The following is a 24,679-nucleotide window of genomic DNA, read 5'->3' on the forward strand; positions in this document are numbered from 1 at the left end:
AAGTTAAAAAAAAAAAAAAAAAATTTGCTGTTCACCTTTCAACTAGTTCACAATGATTAAAACAAAAGAAAAAGAAATCAAATGCATAAGGGTATGAGTTAGAGTAACTCCACTTCTGAGATACGAGGGAAGATGAAGTTCTCAGACAACATCAGCTTTGTGAGGCAACAACTGAAGGACATGCAGATAAAAGATTCTTCCTCAGAGCTCAATAACGGCATTTCTCATACCCAATTTTGTAACCAAAATGCTCTCTGGTTTTGGTCTCCAATTACCTGTAAGTAGTTTTATTTCTTTCTCTTTGTTCCACTCCATATTGCAGAATGAAAATTATACTAACACTGGGATAATGACAGAATACAATTTGTTTAGGAAAAAAACCCACAAAATAAAATGATGGTTTTTATGGCTACATAAGTAATTATGCAAATGCAATAAAAAGGTCTAAAGAATACACAACCTGGTATCCAGCATTATCTCTTTGGAGGGCACAGGGGTTGGGAAAGAGTTGAAAGAAATTTTAGAAAAGCACACTATACTTTTACAAGGAGATTTTTATATATTACTTATGTAATAATTGTAAAAGTTTTACACAAGAAGCAGCAGCAGTAGCAGCAATAGAGAAAGAGGTGAGAAAGCATAAAAAGATGGCAATTTATAACAGCAAAATACTGGAAGCAGCCTAAAACGTCCAACAACAACAAATAATTAAGATGGCATATCCATACAACTGAATTATATTTTTTAGAAGCTGTATTAGATTGTTTTTAAGTTTAATATATATTAACTGAAGACAGTTTTAAAGTAGTTTAATGTGATCCCTTTTATAGATATTTATAAAAAATAAATAAGAGAATGCATGTGTGTGATGTATGGAAGAGAAGATAAAAATATACATCAAGTGTTAACAGTGGATAGTTATCTCTGGATAGTGAGAATAGGAATAATTTTTTATTTCTTCTTTTTGCTGGGTTTTCTAAATATTTTACAACGAGCACTGTATACGGTAAAAAGATTTCCCCTACGATGGATACTTCTGGCTTTTGTATATAATACACTTCTAGTTTTAAAAAGTAAATCAAGACACAAACATAATATTTTTAACAATTCGAAGTCCAAAATAAACACATGAGTCTTTGAATTCCAAGAGATCTTGAAAGTGTGCAAAGAGCATGACTCGGCAAGCAAGTAAAAAACTAAAGTGGCAACTTCAACCTAGGCTACAATGGGAAGCTAAATTATTCTCTTCGTCACGAGTCCCAAGTCTACAGATGGCCGGCCTCCCGACCCCTCAGAGGAGTCCCAGGCGGGTCCGCTGTGCCCCTCCCCGGGAGAGCCAGTGTCTGTCAGGAGCCACACAGCACTCCTGCCCGATTCTGTTCCCTGAGCCCGGGAGGACTCTGGCCCTGTCTTTTAAAACTGTATGATCACTTGTAGGATGTGCATTTCTCCGGCTGAAGTGATCGCCTTCTGAAGAGATCTCGAGAGACACCTAGTCTCCTGTGAATGGCAGTTTCAAGAAATCAATCTTTCAGACAGCACTGGGACCAGACTCGGGAGTGACTCAGACAGTGAGTAACGGGGCAGGACCCGATCTCTCAGATACTGGGGAACACAGCTGGCCTGACAATATTCTCTGCGGAAAAGAATCAGGCTCCCTAATTTTTCTTAACATCTTGATTTTTAAAACCTGTACAAGATAGGGGCAAACCAATAGCAAAATCAAACCAAACCAAACAACTCGGCCGTGTGACAGGGTAGCCATGAGAAACAAAAATCACAGGGCTATAGAACATAAGGACTGGAACAGACCTTGGAGCTCATCTGTTTAAACTACTGATAAGGAAACCAGAGCCCACAGACGCTCTGACTCGTTCCCTCTCGAGGTCTTAGAACTAGTCAGCAGAGAAAAACAAACTCTTCTTGGCACCTGATTCCATCAAACACTTGGAATTTCTTTTTTTGCCGGCTGCTGAGAGAAAGGAGACTGGTGTGGCACACAGTAGGCCCTCAAGTGCACTCGGAGGCAGCAGGGAACACAGGCCCAGAGGACGAAGACTGGGAGGGCCACGCTGCTGGGGCTTTTCTCAGCAGGCAGGCGGGACAGTGGATGTGTCTTCAGCTGCTCCCCATTACAATCTCCTCACTCTTAATTCATTTTCAACGCCTCCCACATTTCACATCTTCTTGGTAATTAGGCAGCAGTCCACGTTGCTGTGTGTGGCTTGGGCTCATCGCTTTTCTGGTCTTACAGACTTCTATAGTTTGGGGCTTTTTTTCTTTCCAATAGAAAAATTATTGCTGTTTCTCTGCCTTCCAGAATAAATATGGGGCTCAATTCTCTTTTCACCTCCAAGAGAGCACGAGAGGAATACTCACTGAGGGGCTGAAGTGCCCAGAATTTACATGCATTTTCCTCATGTGAACACTACTACAACTCAGTGTTCATGAAGGTGGAACTAGACCGGCCTTATCTTTTTGCCAACAGAGTTGGTTATATGCAGGAATGGAAGAGATCTTGAAAAATAATCTGGACCACAGGAAACCACCTCTGACAAATGAGATAATCTGCTCATTTTTCAATAGAGAAGAAAATTCCTGAACACCTTCCCTCTGTGAAATTTTCTTACATATAACCCAAACCTCTCCAGCTGCAACATAAGCCTATTTTTCTCTTGCTGTCATCCCACAGAAATCAAAACTATTTGCTTATGACTCTAATAGTTAAACACAGTTAGGGTACCCCCAACAGCTGTCTCTAAGTAAACCTTTGGTTATCTTATTTTTAAAAAATTCATTTATCTTCTCAGAAATCATTTCTAGCTTTTTTTTTTTTTAATCATTATTGCGACTCTTTTCCAAACTTCCTCCAAAACACATCTAAACATGAGAAATTTAAAAGGGGGAAAAATAGGGTTTTAACTAATGCATAATCTGATTTTATATATATACATAACACATATATAATATATATATATATATATCCTAAACATTCCTATATTCTGGACCAAGACTTTTAACTTTTTTAGTCCCAGAAGTTTCTAACAGAGCTGAGAAATGCCTACGGCAGTGGTTCTCAATCAGGAGTAACTCTGCACCACAGGGAACATTTGGCAATGTCTGGAGACATTTTAATTGTCACACCTGGGGGTGAAGGGAAAGGATGCTACTGGCCTGTTGTGGGTAGAAGCTTTGGATGCTGCTAAACACAGGACAGCCCCTACAATTAAGAATTATAAGGTTCAAAATATCAATAGTACAGAGGTTGAAAAATCGTGCCTTAGAGCAAACATGGTACATAAACATTCAAAGGGCAAACACAGCAAAAGGAAAAACAGAGAGAAGATGCTGACAACAAAGGTACTAAAGGAAAGATTTTTTTTAATGAGAATTTTTAAAGAATAAAGAGATGAAGAATCACAGCACCTATTTTAAGTGTAGTACAGTAGTTTTTTCTGATATGCTGTGCTATTGCATGAAATAATATCGTCTTACCCACCCTGAAACTGCAGCTTCACATTATTCACTAGTGACTGGCCTGGGTCTACGATGACCCAAAAGAATTCTAGATTCCTTCTCTCCAGTCTTTTGCAATCTACCCATTTCTTGTAATGATTCACTTATTCCTACAACAGCTATTTACTGAGCATCAACTACATGCCAGGCACTAGGGTTACAACAGTGTTGAGCAAAAACTCCCACCAGAGTAGAGCTGGCGTGGGGGCGGGGGGGGGGGGGGTGGGTGTTGCTACTGAGGGACCTAGCTTCCTTTGCTGAGTGGTTACTTCACACATATATCTACTAGCAGACAGGCATCTACTGGCACTGCTCCAAGTTTTCCAAGTCATTTCAAGACTATGGCCATCCTCGTCACTCTTGCCCAGGTTGATGATACATGAGTATGTAAAAGGCACAGTTTCTAGTCCGCCAACACGTTCAACAGTGTTCCTCCGAACAGGACAAAGCCTTTCAGCTTCTCCCACTAAGGAAACCTTCTAGAGCGTTAAGAGATAAACTTACAAGGTTATGACAGAAAGCGAAAGGGAAACACAACAACTGGAGCAACTGGAGTCTAAAACAAGCACCTCAAAGGGTAGTTCACCAGAAAACCTCCAACTCAGAATGTATTCAACGCAGAGAAGACCTGCGGGCACTGCCACCTGTTCCTCTCCTGGAATAACGAAGCACTCAGCACAGGGGCGCCGGCTTCACAGTCAGGAGAAACTCTGACCCACCAAAAGAACACTCGAAACGTGGTCTCTCCCCAGAGACTTAAAGCGCTAAACGACAGGGTCTCCCACACACCACCTTCCCTGAGATTTATCTGGAAATCCATGGTGGCCAGTGAGACTATAGAAAAGTCTCAGCATTGACTGAGCTCAGCAACATGGTGCCAGACACTGAGCACAGGAGGAAGGGGTATGGTTTGAAGTGGGAGAAACTGTTGGAGGAAAAAAATCACTGTCCACTCTTTTTCCCTTCTCCTTAAGGGAAAGTGAGTGGATAGTATTTTCCCCCAAGGAGGACCCCTGGCAGCTGCACCCAGGGACTGAGCATGACTTCCTTGAGGAGCTCACTAGGGGTTGAGCCGGAAGGCAGAGGAAAGAGAAACCCAGAGGGATTAGGGTTGGGGGGTGGAAAAAGACTGTGGTTAAAAGGGGGTTTTAATAAAGGTAGAGAAAGGGGAGTCAGAGGGGGGGAGAGTAACATTTCCCAAACTTCATGAGCACTGGAGGAGAGTGAGTGGAGGGAAGGGGAGGGAAGGTGGAGGCCCCTAAGAATTCACACCCTGTGCCCTCAGTTACAAACACAGTCTAGTTGCTAACAATATTAAATTCCAAAATGACTTGTAATGTAGGAAAATAAAATAAACATCCTGCACACTTACCCAATCCGGGTAAACAGCTTCCCATGGGCATGGAGAAAACTGAGGATGAACCTTTTGTTCAGCTGCATGGGAAAAAGAGAGAGGAGAAAACAATTAAACTTTCCCCAGTTTCCTGTTACTGAACAGAGTCCCTAGTGACACAATAACCTGGCCAGGGTCTAAGGGGTGGGCACTAGGGATGGGAACCAAATGAACATGCCCAAACTCACACAGACCCAGAGCCCATGCCCAACAGCTGCTGCTCAGCTGAGCCAAGAGGACTGCAGGCTCAGTGAGGAGACAGCACCCCCTGCTGGCAGCAGTGCCTGAGTGCAGGGAGCGAAGCACTGAGTACCAGCCAAGCAGCGCAGAAAGCAAGATGCCTGTCGCCCTCTGCCATCTACAAGTCACTCTGGCCTCATACAATGAAAATGAAACAGAGACAAGGGCAAGACAGGAATAATGATGATCCTGCATAAGTCCATACTCTTACTTAAGAGCTGTTTTTCTATGTACCCCAAAAGCAAAACTCTTCTTTGGAAACCAAGGGTAAGGAAACCCACCACTAACTAGCTCATCAAATTGTATTTCTCTGGCTTTTAAAACCAAAGTTAAAATCTTTCCCTTTTTTCTTCTTTTAAATAAAAACTGAGTGCTGGTTTTTTATGTGAAATCCTCTGACTTTTACATGTTAGCTACTAACAACAACAACAAAAAATTTAAACATCAGGCAAGCCAAAAACATGCATCTGCCAGCCATATCTGGCTCACATCCATGAGTCACCAAATTTGCAACCTCAATTCAAGGTTCTAGAAAATCTACTTCTGTCAAAAACTAGGAGAGAGATTCTTCTGAGCAAAACAAGGGAGGGAAAAAACTTCAAAGACAGTAGGAGTAATCTCAGAATCAAACCCTATCATCCTCCCTGGTCTCCTGGAAGAAATGTGCTCAGGGCCTTGTAACCAGACAGGAAGAAGGATCAAGAATCCCTCAAGAGTGGGTGCTTAGGACAAGGAACGGTCCAGCACCCTGGATGCTCTGCCCAAAAGGCTTATACTCTTGCAAAAGAGAAAAGCAATCAAATTGTGGCAGTGCCACCAATTTCACACGGAAACTGAGTGTGAGGAAAGGGGGGCATTCTCACCTCACCAGCGACTTCAACCACAAACTGCATGTAATCTTCAGTCTTTCAGTCTTTATTTTTGCTTAAACGAATTACATTTAATCAGCAACATCAGATCAAACATCGAATTCTGGAGTTAAAAAGGATACTTTAAGGAAGGTAACCTGTCTCTATAGAGAGGTGAGTCAGGACTGGGGGGACACTGGGTTCCATGAACAGAAATGAAAGATGAGGAATTGCTGCAAAACGAATGGTCAGTGGTTCTGCCATGGTTAGTGGCAAGGCCTGGGCTAGAGTGCAAAGGAAGGTAGTGGAAACTTACCCCTCAAACCTCTGCCACTTACCTGCTACGGGGTCTCAGGCAACAGATGTAACCTCCCTGAGTTTTCCCTTTTACACGATGGAGATTCAACAAATGGAACCTCCCAAAGATTTCCCTTCTGCACAGTGGAGACAACAGTGCCTCCCACGCTCAGCGTGCTGTAAACACTCAACTGTCAGCCGAACATCCTCTCCCAACAAGCAAGTGGTAAAACGTTAATAACTGGGGAAATCAGGTGAAGCATATGCAGGAGTTCTTTGTATTATTCTTATAGCTTTTCCATGGGTATAAAATTATTTCAAAATAAAAAGATAAAAATACATATTTCTCTCTATTCCTGTTTTAACTCAATTGTCCCTTTTTCCAGCTGTCAATCATAAACTGGTTAACTCATCCATAACCAGTTATATTTATACATACAAGGTCATTGGATAAACGGTATTAACCCATTTAATTCAAGCCAGTTATCATCCCCCAACGCAACACAGCTCAAAAACTGAAGCAACGTAAACCAGTATATGGCAGAGTCAGAACCTGAACCCAGGTCTTCTGACTACAAAACAGTTCTCCTCCCCTTAAACTGCCATCCGTCTCAGGAAGAGAACTGGTGAGCTTCTTCACGAAGGGCCGATGAGGGAAGAAGAACACTAAAAGAGTAGCTCAGTTTTCTCTTCCAATTTTCCTTACCGATCAGGCAGGAAACATGCTGCGTGACCCACAACGCCTCCTGCAATAAAATGAGCGCACCATGGGTTCTTTTAATACTGTGATTCTAGCTACGTATTTCCCAAAGGTCTCACCCTCAGGGTAGCAGATGACTCCGACTTAATTATCTGAGTTCACACCTGCCATTAGTGTATTTTAACTGTATCCAGTAGAAAGCGGATTTCGATGCATTGTTTCTCAACTAGTGACAGTGAAGGGAATCTTAGCAAACTCAAACTACACACACATTCTCTCTGACCTTGGTTAATGAGAACCACTGCTTTATTTTTAGTCTGAAAGTACCTGCTACCCTAAATATAGTTTCTCTCTATTTGTCACCAATAATCTGAGCAGGAAAGGAGCTAAAATGTAGATACATTGTACAGAGAGGTAAAGCATGCTATTCTGAGAAAGTAGATTTGTTCCACGTTGATTAAAATGGGACTAAGCGTCATCATAGATATCAACATGAAGTCAGCACATGCTGAGGCAGAACTTTAGGACAACTTAACTGACACCAAGTCCACAGTAAGGAAGGTCTCAGTCTGAGCTTCCTCTCTCTCCAACACATCACCCCGGACTGGCCTCACGTTTGGAACTTCTCGATTCTTAACAGGGCACTTGGATGGTCTCCCAGGTGGAGAAAGAACCACTTCTCCTCGTATGGTGAAGCTATCTGCCTCCAGACCTTCCTTGTGCAATTACATACTGGTCACCAGAAACCAAAAATGCTTCTTGGGTGTTAGCGCTGAGAGCTGTTAGAATTATTAAAGGGTGCCTGGCTCTTTGGTTCAAAGTCCAAAACCAACTCACTGTGGACACCTGAGTCTTCTATACCATCTAAAAGCAATGACCCAAAGAGACACTAATAGTGGGTACGACACTCACAGTAAAGTATACCGGCCATTAACTATGGGATTATGAGTTAAAATGGTTTGGGTTGTTCTTAAACTGTAAAATGGAATTTCTACCACTGATGTCACCTAACTCAGAGCTAAAAGGATAAAACGAAATAATACAAATTAAAGCATTCTGAGGAGTTAATGTCTTATGCCTGTGGTGGTTATCAGCACTCAGAACTGCCTGAGTGCTCTGTGAACTGCAGAGCAAGGAAGGAGAAAGAAGCTGCTGAGAGGCAGTGAGGTATCACCAGAGGAGAGGACTCTGAAATATGCCCAATTTCAATTTCAGAGAGCTGTTCCTCCTTTCAAAGAGCTGTATGGAAAACTGAATATCTGAAAAGTTAATCATTTTAAGGACAGTAGGAGAAAACTTAATATTAAGAGGAACTCCAGCATGCATCTTTAAAGGGTTTGGGGAAATATAAACTATCATTCTCTAATTTATTCATCTGGAATGCCTCTACTTTTATATACCAAGTATTAAAAATGGCTCTATACCCGTCGATATGACACAACGTGGGGGAAGGCCAAGTTTCAAGGGTACCTGTTAGAAACAGTCAAGGACTCTCAGAGCCTGCCATCAAAGCCCAGTCATCACCTACCTCAAGTGCTGAGATTACAGGGTGGAGAGGACTGGGAGCACAGAGATGAAGCCGCCCACCTTCACCCCAGTGCCCCCTGCCAGGTACAAGCAAGAGGAGACTAACAAGACAGGGTCCTCAAAGCCAAAGAACTTGCAGTCCAAGAATAAAAGGTAAGCAAATAACATATGAACTTGCCAACTCCCCATTTATGCCCCGAAACCTAGGACAAGGCCTTGTGACTATGAGGGTGACTGGAGGACTGTGTTTCCCTGTCACTGTCCCTCAGGCAGAAAAGTCTGTGGCGGGGAGATCTAAGATGACAGAGAAAGTGAGGATGTAGAACGTGGAAGCCGAAGGGTAAGTCAGCAGTATACCGCCATACAGTAGGAAGAAAACTGTTCATTAGAACGTCCGGGATTCCTCTTTCCAGGATACAGATGAAGAACAATGCAAAGGCAAGTCACATGGCAAGACTCAGATGCCTTGTAGGGACAAGACAGAGCAAACCACAAAAATCAATCCTCAAATCCCAAAGAGCCCCACCAAGGCGGAGGTGGAGCAGGTACGGTGAATTACTCCTCACCTTCAGTTTCTTCTCCCCTGAACCATTCTGGGCAGGATGACAGCTCAATTAGCTCTAATTAAGCCCAAACTCCATGTAGCGATGTCCTACTTAAATGGCTGGACTGGAGCCATGTGAACTCAAGTGTAAAACACGCCTCTTAAAACTAGGGACCCCTTCAAACAACAGTTCTCACTCTCACACAGCAGCTTAGTGCTGCCTCAACAAAGTCTTACACGAAAGCAATTTACTTGCTATTGCTTCATTATCTCCCCTACTTAGAGCCAGCAGACCAGAGGGAAATGGGGCTGAACGGCAAATCAGCAGTCAGCTCCGGAAAACCCGGCGAGCAGGGGGACAGCCGAGCTCAGAGTACTGGCTGGCTCTCGGGAGGGTGACTGGCACTAGGTTTAAAGAAAAGAGAAAGAATCACGCATCTGTGACTATTCTGTATTTATGGCTTATTTGTTTACGGGGGTAGGAAGTGGTATAGAACAGTTTGAACAAAGACCACTGAACTGGGTTCACGACCTGGGTTTGAATTTTGGTTATGCCACTGATTTGCTACACTGTTGACAAGTCACATAAAATTTCTAAGGCTCTTTCTTCAATAAGATGAGAAGGCTGTGGAGGAGGAAATGACAATCCACTCTAGTATTCTTGCCTGGAGGATCCCATGGACAGTTCGGACAATCTGTGCAGTCCATGGGGTCACAAAGAGCTGGACGTGACTGGGAAACTGAGAACACACACGTGCAGGTGCTGGGTTCAGCAGGGCATTCAAGGCGAAGGAAGCTCACGCGGGATAGGGCAGGCAGGCGTGTGAGCGCCGGTGGGGGAGACCACGTCCTAAGATGCAAGTGTGTGCAAAGGAAGGAGGTGACCGTATGACCCAGCAATCCCACCCCTTGGTATATACCCAAGAGAAACAAACACATATGTCCACACAAAAACTGGCACACAGATGTTCATAGGTCATTATTCACAACAGCCAAAGAACGGAAAAACATATCCACTGATGAACAGACCAATAAAATGTGGTCTCTATCCATACAATGGAATAATACTCAGTATAAAATGTAATAAAGGTTTTCAGTGATGCAGACAAAAAATAAAATGAGAAGGCTGGGTGAGATGAGTATCAGCAATTCCACACCCCTGATCATGTACACATCACAAGAAGGCCTTCTGTAAAAAATACAGATTCCCCAGGCCTTCAGGATCAGAGTCCTCAGGGAGGGGAGAAGTAGCCTCCGAGTCAGCATTTTGAAAATGTCTCCAGGTAATTCTGAAAGACAGACAGACTAGGAAACCCTGGGCTAGATCATGGGTCAGCAAATTATGGCCAAAGGGTTTTTTCGTATGGTCCATGAGCGAAGAGTGGTTCGTATGTTTTTTAACCACTGAAAAAAATCGAAAGAATTTTTCATGACACATGAAAATCATATAAAGTTTAAATGTTGGGGTCCACAAATAGGGTTCTACTGAAACACAGACACACTTGCTTGTTTCGTATTGTCTGTGGCTGCTTTCCCCCTATGGAGGCAGAGCTGAGTGGCTGTAGCAGAGAGTGTATGTCCCAAAGCCTAAAATCCTATCTGGTTCTTTCCAGAAAAAGCTTGCTGATCCCTGGGCTCATCTGTAACACTGGGGTCTCAAAAAATGTATGGATCTGCACAACAGTTGAGGGCTACCACTCACACAGTGGAAACAGCAATGATGCTCCTGGCTGTTTTAAAAGAAGCGCCACCCCCCCAGGAAGTGCTGACAGCTACCCTCCCACCTACCAGTGCAGGGGAATCACCAATCCACAGTGCTCCTTCCAATTCTAAAAGCCCAAATATGCAGAGTTCTAACTAAACTGAATCTCTCTTGCCGGCTTCTCAGCAAACACCATCCTGTTCTGTGATGACAGCACAAAACACACCAAATGCCAAAGACTGCTGCTCCCACAGCTTTTGACCTCAAATGCCCCGAAAGCTAGAGAGAAATATGAATGGGGTCTCAAGGCTTCCAGCTTGGAAGCCACTATGAGGCTAAGGGGCCCGGTGAAAACACAACACATCCAAGCCCAATCAGCATTTCACTTGGACCAGGGGGCCAGAAGTTCTCCCAAAACAACCCTAATCAAGGGAAAGTGCCAGACTAAGGTTTATGAATCCCTGTGCTGTGTGGTCTGACAACCTAGAGCTCAGAAGTGCCACCAACTTAGCATCTCAAGGTACACAGGGAAAGAGAGAAAGTTCAGCCAAAGGGCAGCACTGTTGCTCTGACTGAGTTACTTTCTGAATGAGTCTTCTTTCTGACTCATCTCTCTCAAAGAGTCTGGGAACTCTCATGCCCATCCACCCAAAAAAATGGGGGAACTGGGACAACTCTGCATCTGCACAAAGTGGGAGAGAAGAGGAAGGGCTGAAGCGCCCACTTGGTGGTCAGGTGGACGACTAGAAAATAGCTTTCCAAAGGCACATACACAAGTTCAAACCATCTTTTAAATGAATGGGTCAGTAGTGTGTTGATGATGGTGAGTGAGGTCCTTCTCACCCTGTGTCCACCCCACTCCTTCATTCATTCAACAAAAACTGACTTACCATCGTCTAGGTACCTGACACTGTGCATGAACTATGAACAAAGCAGAGAGAATCTCTGCTCGGTGGGTAACACAATTATAGAGCACCATGATTGGGCAAGTATAGGATGCTGTCTACTTCCACAGTAGAAGCATCAGAGATGTCCGAGGAAAAGTAGATTGAAGAGTCACGTCTATGTGTCTTAAGAAAAGAAGACAGCGTGAGTGATGTTCCCAAGAGTGGCATGCTGGCCTGGCCAGGTGAGTGATTCTGCAAGGAGGAGGCTGGAGAAATAGGCTGGGCCAAGTTGCAGAAGTCCCTGTTAAAGAGTTTGATCTTGATCAAGTCACTGAATGGTTTTGAGCAGGGTAGTGACATAAGCAAAGCTCTAATTTTAAAAGGACGTTCTGGCTACTGTTTAGAAATTTTAGCTTTTTTTGGGGGGGAGGGGCAAGATAAAAGTGTTCAGAGGCCAGGAGACCAGTTTAGAAACTGCTGTAATCCTCCAGTGGCAATAGAGAAAAAAGAGGGAAGACAAAGAAAATGATCATTCCATGCTCAAATGATCCTTTGTCCCTAATTCCCAATGGTTCAGTTCTAACTAACTCAATTTACAGAGACCAGCACTGGCCCAGACCAAGTAGAAGTCTTTAGAATCATGTAGAGGTCTTACTCAAACTAAGTGAAACACAGATTTCATCTTTAGAAATAAACTGGAAATTCTCTTATTTCCTTTCAATAATATTTTTAAACAGCCTAGCATGGTGTTTGTACTTAATATGTATTCAGTAAATGACTATTGAAGAATCTATTAAAATATACAGATTTGATAATGGTAAGGTAGATTATCCAGGTAATACACAGAAAAAAAAAAAACTCAAGAAAAACAGTCCAGTACTAATATTAATGCTGGAGGGAAATAACATACTCATCACCATGAGCATTTAAATCTCTCTCTGACAGACTCACAGACTAAGAGAACAAACGTGTGGCTACCAGGGGGTAAGAATGGGGGGAAGAGACAGGGAGTTTGGGATCGACAGGTACACTCTACCGTATTTAAAATGGATAACCAACAAGGACCTACTGTACAGCACAGGGAACTCTGCTCAATGTTCTGTGGCAGCCTGGACGGGAGGGGAATTTGGGGGAAAACGGATACACGTATGTATGGCTGAGTCCTGCTGTCCACCTAAAACTATCATAGCGTTGTTAATCTGCTACACCCCAAGATAAAATAAAAAGTTTAAATACATATATACGTGTGTGTGTGTGTGTGTGTGTGTGTGTGTGTGTGTGTGCAGGTATATATATATATATACACACACATACCTTTCTGGAGGATAATTCGGCAAAATCCAAAAGTGTTCAAAGAAAAACAGTACTATCAGGAATTAAGGGTTTTGATCCTGAGTAATTGCTCCATCTGCCATATTCCAGCTCAACAGACTGGCCAAGAAGAGACCACGGCTAATGTGAGAACAAAAGCCAAAGTCCTTACAATGGCCAACAAAGAGTCCTGTGTGATAATCTACCTCCTCTGCTCCTGCAGCTTCCTGATTCCTGAACGTGTCAAGCACAGTCCCTCTGAGGACACGTGGGAGGAGGGTATGGTGGCCATCCTGACCCTCTAGCCCAGCAGCTCCCCACCTTTACAGTTCACTGGAATTGCCTATGAATTTTTGAAAAATACGATGCCTGGCTTCTATCTTCAGATATTCTTTCTGATTTACCTCGCGAGGCAGTGAAACCTGGGCGTCAGGATTTTTAAAAGCTTCCCAGGTGACTGTACTGTACAGCAAAGTTTGAGAACTGCTGTTCTGGTTTACGCGCTCTTATAGCATTTGTTGCCGATTTGTACGCACATATCATGGCTTTGTGGACTTTGTTCACCACGGCCAGCAGGCTCATACAAAGTGACCTGCAAATTCATGGCGAACAAACAGCCTGTCCAGTCTGGTCTCTGGCTGTTCCTCCTGCCTCCCCTCTTGCTGACAGAGAGGTGCCCTCAACTCACAGTGTTCTCACTGCTGCCACGCCCAGTCTTCTGTCTAATGCCTTCGCACGTACTCCTTTATATTAAATATGTCTAACAAAGCCCTACCTTTCCTTGCTTAAACCCCTCTTCCCAAACCCTACCTCCAGGCTGAGCTTGACACCTTATCCTCTAGACGCAGAGACTGTTTCACATGCCTCTGTGATTCTGGGTCTCACGGTACATCTTAGTCACATACACGTCTGTCTTTAGACCAGCTCTGCCCACAGCATTTCTCCACGGTGATGGAAATATTCCTTATCTTCACTGACCAATACAGTAGTCACTGGCCACAGGTGGGAAATGAGTGAAAGGTGGCTCCTGTGACTGAGGAACTGAATTTTTAGTTTTATTTCATTTCAATTAAGCAACCACATATGGCTAGTGGCTACCACAGTGGTCAGCTCTGCTCTAGGCTGATGTCCTTTAGTGAATGATTTGTTTCTGTATCTCAGGACAAGAAATGATCAACAGTGATGGACAGTGGGCTAAAGACATGGATGGATGTGAGTTTGCTCTAAGATTACAATACTCCCCACTTTCACAATTTCTGGTGTACCCCCTGGTAGCAAGAAAAGACACACATTCTGAGGTACAAGTGAGGCTCAGCCAAGGGAGCAAAGGACTGGAGGAACCATTCTACTCTTTTGCCCAAATACATAATTCACACAGCATGAAGTGTGGCCTAATAGCCGATTTTAACTATTCGACGGCACCTTTCAGAAGCTTGGGGGCAGCTCCCAACTAAGGACAGGTTAAATTTACAGAGCTTGCTCTGTGCTTTAGGAGTTAAAAGTACCATCAAGCTACTCAGACACAATTCAGACTCAAGTTCGCCTAGCCAAAACAAAGCAAGTGTTACGGTCAGCTGCCTTAGTGACAGTCAAAACTTCCCCAGCACCTTCTCCGTATAAGGCACATTTCTAAGCACCTTAGGACTATCGGCTCATTTCACCTCTCCACAATCCTGTGAGGTAAGTACTACTATTATTTCTATGTTACAGATGAGAAAACTGAGCACAGAGAGGTTAAATGACCAGCCCAAGTCTGCTTCCAGACTCTGAGCTCTTCATCTTTCACCTCAAAAAAAAAAAAGGCAACCTTTTGGCAGAACCAGGAATGACACTGAGGATGTTTCTAAAGGCCAAAAGCTAAGGCAACCCCAAAGAAAAACCCTCAGTGGCTCGGGTATCATTCACTGAGAGACCAGTGGTCCAAACAAGAGAGAAGTCTTGCACACGCAGGGAAGTAGACATTTCCAGTCCAGATCGTATCATGCACGTTGGTGGAAGCACTTAACAACTGCACCCGAGGATAATGCCGGCCAGGAGGGAGAAAAAAGAAAAGTGAGAAAAGCGAATAAAAGCTTATTCTCCATGTCAGTAAAATAGCAGTAATAAAACTAGTAAAATAAAAACCCTAACATTTTTCTAGACAAATCCCCAATCTGCCTGTTTAATAAGGAAGTAGTTCTTCAAGAGTCAAAGAAGACAAGTGCATTTACAGACTATCACCAAGGGACTGTGCAAAGTCTGGAAAAAAATGTCTGAAAACATACCCCCTCCACCCCCCCGCCTACCACCTACCACAATACAGGAAAACCCCTGAATCTCTCAGGAAAGGGAGGAGTAAGAACTAGTCTAAGAACCCAGAGGAGAACGAGGGTTCGGTTTAAGAAAGATGTGGTCACAAAGAAGGTTTCACAAACCATTCTGCCATGGGCACCAAAAAAGCAAATAGCCAGCATGACAGGGAGCTCTGACAACCTCACATGAGCTTCGGATTTGAGCAAGGCACCAAATAAGGAAAGGATTCTGGCCCATCGACTCCTAGGAAAAGTGTTTCAAGTTAAAAATGGTTATTCAGGTTTGGATGTGAACTTCTGTATCTGTTCTTTATCAGCAGAGGCACCTCTACACCTCACTGGCAGCCAGCAGTAGACTGGGGAAGAAAACGGCTGAAATAAAAATGGGTTACACATGGATGACAACACGAGCTGACGCAGCCTGGCATTTACCTAGACACCAAAGACAAGGCCATAAACGTGCAACACAGAACGTGAGGGATCCCACATCCCAGCTGGGCCCAAGCATCTCCAGGAGCAGGCAGGCTGTGATGTCACTGTTCCCCCAATAGCCAGAGTGCTCAACCTCGAGGCTGAAAACCACAGCACTTTTGGTGACAGACTCAGTTTCACTGTGACTGGAGGAAGGCCTGCTTCCATCTAGTTTTCTGTCAGTCATATCCTTTGGGTGCTGGTTCCCAGACTCAAAATATCTGGTTCAAAAGACATGGCAAACACTTTCAAATGTCTTATCTTTGATGCAATTCTCCTCTGTGCTCTCCTTATCCTCTCTCAACAAAGAAAATCAATCCTGGGCATGCCAGAAAGCGGGGAAATCACGAGCATTAACTTCTTCCGAACTTACTTACAGTGCTTTATCCCTCTCACTGCTCCTATTCAAAGTGTAGGGAGACTGTGAGTTTAGAGTTCAAAGGAAAGGGAAGCACAGAAACGGCAAGTCAAAAACCAGTTCCGCTGGACTACACAGTTTGCTTAGTCTGTGACAGTTTATCAGACTGTAGGGCTTTGATATAGGCCCTTTCCTGTATGTATACGACTCTGTAATACAGTTTTCTTTAAATTACCACAACCTCTTCCGCTGTCCCACAAAAAGCCTTTATTTCATGCCAACACCCTTTACCCCGTGTGTCCTAACCCCATCAAACTCTAACCTGAGGTGGTAAAAATGAAGGTGACCGTGCTGAAAGTCTGTGGCTCCACCCAGATGCAAGAAAGCTGCACGGGTGTTAAATACCAGAGCTGCTGATGGTGCAAACTGGATCCCATTTTTCAGATGTAGAAACAAGGAAAGAGCCTGAGAAACATGTTCGCAAAAATAAAAAGAAATTTAGGAATATGATCCAGAAAAACTGACTCCAAGTCTACCTCAGCCACAAGGGACAGCTTCTGAGGGCAGCACGGGCATCCACTAGAGTCTTAGCCAACCTTTTGATACATGTCACTTCAAAGTATTTTAAAAGCCATACTGTTTTACAGATCTGTCCAGAAGTCTTAAAGAAAACATGCCGAAGAAATTCCTCAAAGAGAATGTCAACTGACTTACAAATAGTTTGCTTTACAAATTAGGGCTGAATATCTCAGAGATTTGTGGCACAAGTCAGCTCAAAATCTCATCAGATAGAGTAAGACTCTAGTATCTTTACCAAGAAAGACACACCCCAAAAAATGCAAATCGGCAGAGGTATTATTCTAAATCCTCTCTCCCATATGCTTCAGTAGTTGCAGTCCTACTATGCGTGTGAAGAGCAAGACTAGAACTTATTGCCAATGGTTACAACACAAAGCATAACTTATTCCCAAGCCAAGCTGGGCTTGGCTCAGAAAGCTTCCCAGAATGATGGAAGGCATGACTGTAGGATGACTCAACCTTTGCTAATGCATAAAATAAAGCAGAGAAGAACTATTTGAAGGATTCACTTCTAAGCTTGGGCCAAATCAAAAGCCTAGAAGTATCCACTGTGATGACTCTTCGGTTCCAGTGGACTGATTAGACAGCATCAGTGTGGACATCTGCACCATCGCCTAAAATGTTCCAATGACAGACTCCTGACTAAGAATCTCAGAAGCAAGCACCATGATTTTAATCCACGCCAGAAAATTCTGCTGCCCACACCTCCCTGAAGAGCTTGTTTCGTCTTTAGAATGAAGGACACGGCACTTTTCTGCGTAGCCTTCCTTGCTCACCGTGAGTTAATTTCTTTCCCTCTGCACTGCCTCTGCATGGTGTACATATTTCTATTCACACACAACACTTCGTTGTAAGTATTTATTTACATATCCATTTTTCTTACTATACTGTATCTTTGAAGGAAGGACTACTATTTATCATTTTCCTTTCTAGGTGCAGTGCCTAGAACAATGAGCAACATACAAAAATATTCACTAAGTATTTATGGAAATGACCTGAATGGGGACAGGAAAAATCCTGATCCGCTCAGAGATGATTAGCTGACCTGAGAAAAAGGCTTCACAACTGAACAAGCAAGAGAAAAGAGAAAAATGCCCATATAAAACTGAGAAGCAAGTTATTTAGGGCCACGTATAAAGGTATATACTGTACTGCAAGATAAAATTAAAAAAGAAAACAGAGGAGCCAGAGAGATAAAAGATTAGAGGTCAGGAGTAGTAAGGACATGACAAAAAAACCATGCCAGAAACTCTTGACACTTATAAAGCCAGTTACAAGTTCAGTTCTAACCTCTGGAATAATTACAGAATTATTCTGAATTAACAAATTAGTAAATGTGCATGAGGTTAAAAACAAAATACCAAAAACCCACCACATAACTATCTCTGATACTAAAAGCAAAAACTTCTCCCGCAGTTTCCACGAGACCTGGTAATGCAAACAGCAATAATTCCCTAGACCTCTTTATTGTTTTAATATAGGCTGATGATCTTACTGTTCATACTGTTCAACCAGTCCATCCTAAAGGAAATCAGTCCTGAATATTCATTGGAAGGACTGATGCTGAAGCTGAAACTCCAATACTTTGGCCACCTGATATGAAGAACTGAGTCATTGGAAAAGACGCTGATGCTGGGAAAGATTAAAGACAGGAGGAGAAGGGGACGACAGAGGATGAGTTGATTGGATGGAACCACCGACTTGATGGATGTGAGTTTGAATAAACTCCAGGAGTTGGTGATGGACAGGGAGGCCTGGTGTGCTGCCATCAGTCCATGGGGTCACAAAGAGTTGGACACGACTGAGCAACTGAATTGAACTGAATGATGACTTTACACCAAAGTACAATTCAGTCAGAGCAATGCTACCAGGGCCCAACACGCCACCCGGGTGCACGTTCTGGGCCTGAATGACATGTGAAGAATGACATGTGAAGAGCAACAGGAGGAGAGACGCCTCACGATTCCCAGAGCAGACTCTCAATAAACCTTGAATCAGTAGAGAGAGAAAATAAAACAACTGGAAAAATCACTGAAACTCTTAATAAAAAAACTGTGTGGTAAATAGATTTTTACAGGGACTCGAGCATCAGAAAGCATCTCGATCGTATTTTAAGTTCCTTCTGGTCTAGAGAGCCTAAATACCAATACTTGGGAAAATAAAACTGAGCAGCAACTTCAATATTAAATATTTATGAGTAAAGGGAAACACTTTCAGGAGGGGAAATACCCAAGTTTCCCCCTGGAGCCAAACAAAGAGTCTGCCGACTGGGGTAAGATCACACGCCAAGAAGACAGCTATTTCACATTCTCTACCTTAGCCCAAACATCACACCCAAGGCAGCAAAAAAAGAGCAGACAGATGAAATCCTGGGACCTTAAAGAGTGGAGAGGGAAGGCAAATCACAGGACTGCAGATACATCTCTCCACGAGCACAGTCAGAAACTTAAAGAAACATAGGAAACTGGTGAGAAAGGCAACACGGAGAAAACAAAAAGGCCAGTGCAGTCTCTCCCTCCACCCCAGACAGAATGCTAGATAGAAAGTGAGCCGCTCCCACTCACTACTAGTAACATCGTCTCACTCCTCCATTCCTTCCTATAGCAGCTGCAGCTTGAACGTGGGTGCAGGGGAAGGGTCTCATTCTCACTTGGAATGAGAATTTCTTCGCAGGCTAGGAGCTGGATCCTAGGGGACGATTTATAGCACACCCGCACATACATTCCAGTTGGCTGGAAATCAGCAGCTGATTGCTCCCTTGTCTAACTTGGGGAGCAGCCAGAGGAGGACTTTTCTCAGTCGGCTCTCCCAGGCTGGAAAATTCTCTAACCCCAGAGTTCTGGCTTAAGTCTGGATATCAGGTTATTCAGGAGATGCCAAAACTACGTCTTTACATTGGCTTTGAACAAGTCTCTCAAGTACACCGTACAGATTCCCACAGATCTCAAAATCATCTGGACGTTAAGGTCAAAGATGGCTACTCTTCCTCTCACGTAGAGAGGAACATGCTTTTTAAGGGATGGCCAACATCAAAACAAACCTTTCACAAATCATACGCCAACTTGAATGAGTATCTTGAAGGGTGAACAAGCAACAAACACACTCATTAAATGGCTTCGTTACAACCTTTTTATTCTACACTGAAAATTCTCCTTATTCCGCCAGTGACTGGAATTCCCTCACTGTGGTTGATCCCTATGCCGTGAAGGACCAAATGCCAAGTCTGTTTCTCTGACTGAGAGGAAATGAAGGAAGAAACCTTAACAAGGTGTTTTTCTAATCTCAGTAGGTGCTAAATCAGTGGTTCGCAACCAAAATACTTCCACCCCTCCCAGGGGATACTTGGAAAAGTGGAGGCCAGACACTGGCATCTAGTGGACAGGCCAGGAATGCTAAACATCCCATGGTGCTGCTGCTGCTGCTAAGTCGCTTCAGTCGTGTCCGACTCTGTGCAACCCCACAGACGGCAGCCCACCAGGCTCCCCCGTCCCTGGGATTCTCCAGGCAAGAACACTGGAGTGGGTTGCCAAAACATGCGATGGTGACAGACCCGAAAAGTGAACTGTGTTTCCAAAAGGCAGAAACACCTCCGTTGAGAATCCATGTCCTAAAGGACGTCTGGGTTACCTGCCTTCACCCGTCCAGCTTCTGGAACAGTGGTGGGCCAACCTTTAGTTGGTACAGGGGTCAGGCACTAAACAGTTTAGGCCTTGTGGGCCACGTTCATCTCTCTGTCACATGTTCTTCTTTTTAAACAACTCCTTACATAAGAAGGTAATAAAGTAGTTCTTAGGGCTTCCCTGGTGGCTCAGATGGTAAAGAATCTGCCTGCAAGGCAGGAGAGACCTGGGTTCGATCTTTGGGTTGGGAAGATCCCCTGGAGGAGCACATGGTAACCCACTCCAGTATTCTCCCTGGAGAATCCCATGGACAGAGGTGCCTGGCGGGCTACAGTTCCCGGGGCTGCCAAGAGTCGGACACGACTGAGCTTAGGACTGCACAGTACAGCCTGCAGGCCACGGCAGTCTTGATGATCTGACTTATTACAGTCCATTTACATAGAGAGATGCTGACTAAAATAATATTCAATGCAGTGTGTTATCAGCAACTCCAATAATAAGCATTACAAGTTTATAAAGAAGGCAACAAGAACTTCAGAATTTAGTCTTGAAACCTAAGAACTGGGGCATGGACTCGACTTCTAACCAATCAGATAGTTCTCTTCTCCGTCCCTGTGCATTTCAGTAGCAAGTTTTCTTGTGAATGTTCACATTTTCAAACATGTTACTGAAAAGAGCACAGGGGCAGCCTTTCTTCCTCCCTTCAGGATGTCTAACTTCCCATTCACTATGCGTGCCATGCGAGAAAGTCTCTGTAAAATTACTACTGTTAACATTTTCTAAAATGTCTAAACCAAACCAAAGCCTGGAAAATCTGACTGGTATCTGGGTCCTGACTTTCCGGATGGTAACTAAAGGTCACGTGGGGTGGAAAGTGGCCTGTGGGTAACACAGAATACACACAAGCACGCGAACAGGATATGTTGGTAATCCGGTTTCCTGAGACCTGGTGAGTTGTGAGAGTTCTCATCAACGCCCCTGGGGAAGACGAAAAACCTTAAGCTGGGAAATACTGGATTTTAAGCCAGTGTCCATTCTTAGAATTAGATTTCTGGCTGAAGCAGAATGAGGCAGGTCCACCTCTTCCTCACTGTACTTGTCTAAAGACATAAATTAAATAAACACAAACACTAAATGAAGCGAGTTTCTGACCAGGTTTCTTCACCATGTGGAAGCTGGTGTTTGCAGCATGGCTTATGTCACGTCTCAAGCCCTGAAAGACGAAGAGTGTGGTTTTGGTGTCTAACCAGCCTCAACTGCACCCTGGCACCCTGCTTCGTCCCCCTAGAGAACTGTGCTCTGCTAGAGGAAAGAAACCAACCTCACATCTTGAAACGAAACGGCTGGGATAAAAATAAAGCCCTGAAGTGGTTTGGTGACCGAGGTCATGTGAGGCATTAGGGTTTGCAGGTAGGGCCAATGTACTTTGAGAAACTTCCACTCACGGCCAACCACAAAGAGACAAAGACAGACGTCGGCCTGAGAGTCCAGCAGTGATCCAGGCAGGCGGGTCAGTCCTCGCCTGGTAGGGATGTTCCTCACCACACACTCATAGGATCAAGATCCAAAAAAACCCAGTCCCGGTTCTGCTTTTCTTTGACAATTATCTCACCAAGTTATCGTCGTGAGATAACTTTCTTATGGCATGAGAAAAAGAGCAAGGCTGTAGCCTTGTCCTGCAGAAAGAGACTCGGATGACCGTCACCACACGCTGCCAAATCTCAGTTCACAGAAAAATATTTTCAAATAGTTGCCAGGGTGGAGGAGAATGACATGGGGTACACACTGCAAACTACTTTACAAAAGGCAAGGACCACATCAACGACATGAGGCTAATACCCACAGCAAGCCTGAAAACATACACGGTGTCCACCTTACAGATATAAAATCTCTGTATGTATGAGGCAAAAAAATTAAGCCAACATTCTCTGCTGTGATGATATAATTATGGGGCAATGAAATAACTGAGTTACCAAGGACAAAACATTTACCTACCAGCATAGAGACTGAACTCTTCTCTATTGTTGTAAATTAAATCAATGCTTGCGCTACCCAGAGGAAATCAGGTCAAAAGCTATTCTGACTTCATAGTGGCACTAGCATTACAAATGCCAACCTGAAGGATCATGATTCAACCCTAGGAACTGGAACTCACTCCAACACAAGGCAAGGCAGCCTGCCTTCTAACCATGCTCTCTCATCTATAGCTGTGTTCATGGGTGGGGGGCCAGGGGGTAAGGAGAAGGTGGAGGCATTAGACGTGTACCACCCACACATCACAGCCTTCTTCTGCACAGCGGTGGCAGCAACAGCAGCAGCTCAGGTGCACAAGCTATGCAAGGGGCACTGAAAAGCAAGACAAAGGATGGGTCTGAAGAAAATGCCACCTGCATAGCATACTTAAAAAAAAAAGCCTTCAAGCAAATCAAACAAGTTGAGCACATGAGACCTCTGTGCTACCAGGCCACCTGGCCTGGGTTTCTCACAGTGAAGCTGTGCTCCTTTGTCGGCCAATGTTCACATTGTGGACTCTTGATTAAAGGCAAGGAAAAAAAAACATATACCTCATATAACTTCCAGCCTTGTAGAGCCATATATTCAGAGTCAGAAAGGAAACCATCAACTTATCACAGAGCCTTGAAGGAACTTATCACATAGTCTCGAAGGAAAAACCACCAGGGAAACATGGACACAGGAGATGCAGGCAGGGGCAGCACACAAAATTCTAGGCAGATGAGTCCAAAACCTTGGCAAACAAGGTTCTCACTCTGCCAGAAATTTCAGATTGTTACTCAAAGTCCTGGGCAAGGGGAAAACTACCTGAGATCAGAAAAGCTTATTCTAACCATCTGGTTTGGTGGGTGGCATTCAGACTTCACAAAAACCAGCCTAAAGCTTTTCAGTTCACACGCTTAGGCAGTGTAACTTCTCACTTTTCACCAAGCTTGGCTGCAACAGGATGTTGAGGAAAGAGCTCTGTCCCAGAGCTCTGCAGGTAGGCCTCAATTCCCACAGGCACAAATTTCACTAGGAAACAGAAGTGATACCTTTGGACTCCCCAGGCTCACCACTGGGCAGCAGACAAACGGCAAGCCAGCAGGCAGCAGGATGCACTGCTAAGTGGGTCATGGGTCAGCACCAGTGACAGCGTCCCCAGCAAAACACCTGTGGCCCAACGACGAAGGCACTTCCCTTGTGCCCAAGTCAGGCCTGGCTGGATGCGCCTGGCAATCCTAAACGGAATCTCTGAGAAACAACCTAAACAGGTCCTAAAAAACCTGGACTGTAATGTCTTACTTTGGTGGCCCTTGTGGAGCATGGATCACAAATCAAATGCCTGCACTGGCAAGGTGGGCGGTGTAAGCAAGCAACACGTGAGCACAGGAGGGGACGGGCTAGTGACAAACTAAGGGAGAGCAGGCCGCTCAGCTCTGGCGAGTTGTTGCCAGATCTTGATTTATTTTTTTTGAGAATTAGCTGGCAACTTATTGCAATTTTAAAATAAAACCAACAAAATCTATTTGTACCTGAACTCTGGTTATTGAACTAATCAGACACCTCCTGACACAGTACAGAATGAGGCACACAGTCCCACCAGTGAAGTACTCTTGCCAAAAAGGCTCAAAGTGTCACACCATGCTTTTGTGTTGACTCTCATTTAGAGTTATATGGGGATAGAGGAAGAGGTTAGATGATACCATGAGGAAACAGAGACAAATCCAGAAATGTGGAAATGCCACAGGACAACTGACCTGCTTCTTTAAGCAGCAAGTGACATGAAGAAAATGTTTAAAAGGGAAGGCAGAGCTGGTCTTAATTAAGAGAGACTTAGGAGACAACATAATATAGATCTTGAGTTGAACAAATCAACTATAAGAAGACATTTGATAGATAAATTGGGAAATGAAATTATAGATCAGATGTTGAATGACACCAAGGAAAGGCATGGGAATGGCCCTGTGATACTTAAGAAAACGTCCGTTATTTTTTTTAAAGGCATGTAGGGAAGTGGAATATGTACGGATGCAGTGATGTGATATCTAGGATTTGCTTTAAAATACTTCAGCAGGGAATGACCGGAGAAGAAGCCAGAACAAATGTAGAAAATATGGGTGACAGGTATGAGGGTTCGTTATGCTATTTTCTTGTGTGTGTCTGAAATTTTTCATAATTAAATAGAACTCCTCAGATCAAATGAACAGTCTGCATTTAGACAGTCAGTTTGTGAATTATCAAGCCTTATGGTTCACTTTGGTTAGAAACTGAAAAATGCAAAATCAAACCTAATAGCTTAAAAGAGCATTATAACAAAAACATGTCAGTAACAAGTACTACCACTGTACGAGAAGTTACAATGTGCCACTCACTGCTCTACGTGCATTATCTCATTTAGTC

General features: G+C 43.8%; 1 protein-coding gene across 5 annotated transcripts in view; it reads right to left on the minus strand.

Moving 5' to 3' along the window:
* SMG6 (SMG6 nonsense mediated mRNA decay factor) overlaps positions 1 to 24,679 on the minus strand; it is a 200,607-nt gene that overhangs the window by 148,302 nt on the left and 27,626 nt on the right. For all 5 annotated transcript variants that reach the window (NM_001205827.2, XM_024980132.2, XM_059878048.1 and 2 more), the window contains exon 9: positions 4,889 to 4,950. In NM_001205827.2, the coding sequence (NP_001192756.2) occupies positions 4,889 to 4,950 (62 nt within the window). The remainder of the gene's footprint in view (positions 1 to 4,888; positions 4,951 to 24,679) is intronic.

The sequence above is a fragment of the Bos taurus genome, chromosome 19 (genome assembly GCF_002263795.3).
Source record: "Bos taurus isolate L1 Dominette 01449 registration number 42190680 breed Hereford chromosome 19, ARS-UCD2.0, whole genome shotgun sequence".
Classification (NCBI taxonomy): domain Eukaryota; kingdom Metazoa; phylum Chordata; class Mammalia; order Artiodactyla; family Bovidae; genus Bos; species Bos taurus.